This window comes from Arachis duranensis, chromosome 3 (assembly GCF_000817695.3).
Source record: "Arachis duranensis cultivar V14167 chromosome 3, aradu.V14167.gnm2.J7QH, whole genome shotgun sequence".
Lineage (NCBI taxonomy): Eukaryota > Viridiplantae > Streptophyta > Magnoliopsida > Fabales > Fabaceae > Arachis > Arachis duranensis.
In genome coordinates this window covers 7,219,844-7,221,107 of record NC_029774.3, presented here as the reverse complement: position 1 = coordinate 7,221,107, position 1,264 = coordinate 7,219,844, and the positions used below count along the sequence as shown (strand labels likewise).

Here is a 1,264-nt window from a genome sequence, read left to right as displayed (position 1 = left end):
GCTTGAAGTGTAAAATGGATTAGTCTGAGAATTTCTTAATCTTTAGTATTAACACATACCAGGAACTAGTCAACTACAAGCAGCGTGTAATAACCTTAATTTGGAACCTCGTTTGTTTCATCAACTTTATTCAAACTTTACTTTTTATAACTCATTGATCACTCCTTCAATTTTGTACTAACATTTTAAAGAATAGTGTATCATCATGATATACTGGTGCACTGTCCAAATACATCCAAATTAAAAATTGTCTTAGTTTAGATGGATTATATTTAATTATGTATTTTCAATTGCAGGCCAAGTTTCTTAAAGCCTGTGGTACTTTACCAGGGACACCTGTTGAAATTCGGAAAACATTTGAGAAACTGAAAGTGTCACCCTCTCCCAATAAACATTCTGAGCCATCAAAGTTTCATTCTTGGCTTCCGAATGAGTCTGTTGAGAAACTTCAACTGGATTTTCATTCAGTTAACCCCCAAACACCCTTGAAAAATTTTCAAGAATTGGGAGATAGTACAGACTCTTTTGAGCACACACCAGACAGGTTATTCATATCTTTCAGATGTTGAATTAATATACTATATATATGTATATATATTATTTGTTTCATTGTTAGCATGTTACATTCTTACTCTGTTTACAACTTTCATTATATACTTTTATGAGGTACAATTTTTTCTTTTGTTCTTTTCTTTTGTTTTTTGCTTCAAGTCTTAATTTTTTTTTTTGGTTTTGCTGTGTATTATTTCAGGCATATACGAGCGAGTTGCAACTTAAAGTGGATCACTTGCTGGAAAAGAATGCAAGACTCAAGAGACAGCAACAAAAGGCATGCATCTTCATTTATATACATAAATACACACATTTTAGTTACTAGTGATTTTGTTTGTTTATGTTTATGTTTCAATATTTCATCAAGTGAACCTTATCTTCATTTCGTTCTTGCAAAATGGGATCTGGTTTAACTTTGTGCGTTTGTATAGTGTGTTTCTAGTTTCTTATCATTGTACTACTTTATCATGGAACAATCTAACAACTTGTAGCTTTGTGGCTTTCTGCTACTATTCTCAGTGCAAAACAGCTGAAGAAATGTTTAATAACTCTAGAACTTAGATGGTTTGTACATTATAGCTGTAATTTGTATAGTGTGTTTCTGGGATTTGACTCTCATGTGGCATTTGTATAGTGTGTTTCTAGTTTCTTAACTTTATTTGCGGTTGAAGATATGCTCTTCTGTCTATTGATGGTTATGTCATCTCATGCA

General features: G+C 32.1%; 1 protein-coding gene across 1 annotated transcript; it reads left to right on the top strand.

Moving 5' to 3' along the window:
* The first annotated feature begins 13 nt into the window (after window positions 1–13).
* On the top strand, window positions 14–1,212 carry LOC127745811 (uncharacterized). The gene is made up of 2 exons (XM_052259693.1): window positions 14–544; window positions 752–1,212. The coding sequence occupies exons 1-2, from the start codon at window positions 279–281 to the stop codon at window positions 963–965; spliced, it is 480 nt and encodes a 159-aa protein (XP_052115653.1). The 5' UTR covers window positions 14–278; the 3' UTR covers window positions 966–1,212.
* Window positions 1,213–1,264: the final 52 nt, after the last annotated feature.

What these genes read in the sequence shown, in the direction of transcription:
- LOC127745811 (XM_052259693.1), top strand. Translation starts at nt 279, where the DNA reads ATGTATTTTCAATTGCAGGCCAAGTTTCTTAAAGCCTGTGGTACTTTA. An exon ending in TTTGAGCACACACCAGACAG is followed by an intron (nt 545 to 751) that starts GTTATTCATATC and finishes GTATTATTTCAG; the next exon opens with GCATATACGAGCGAGTTGCA.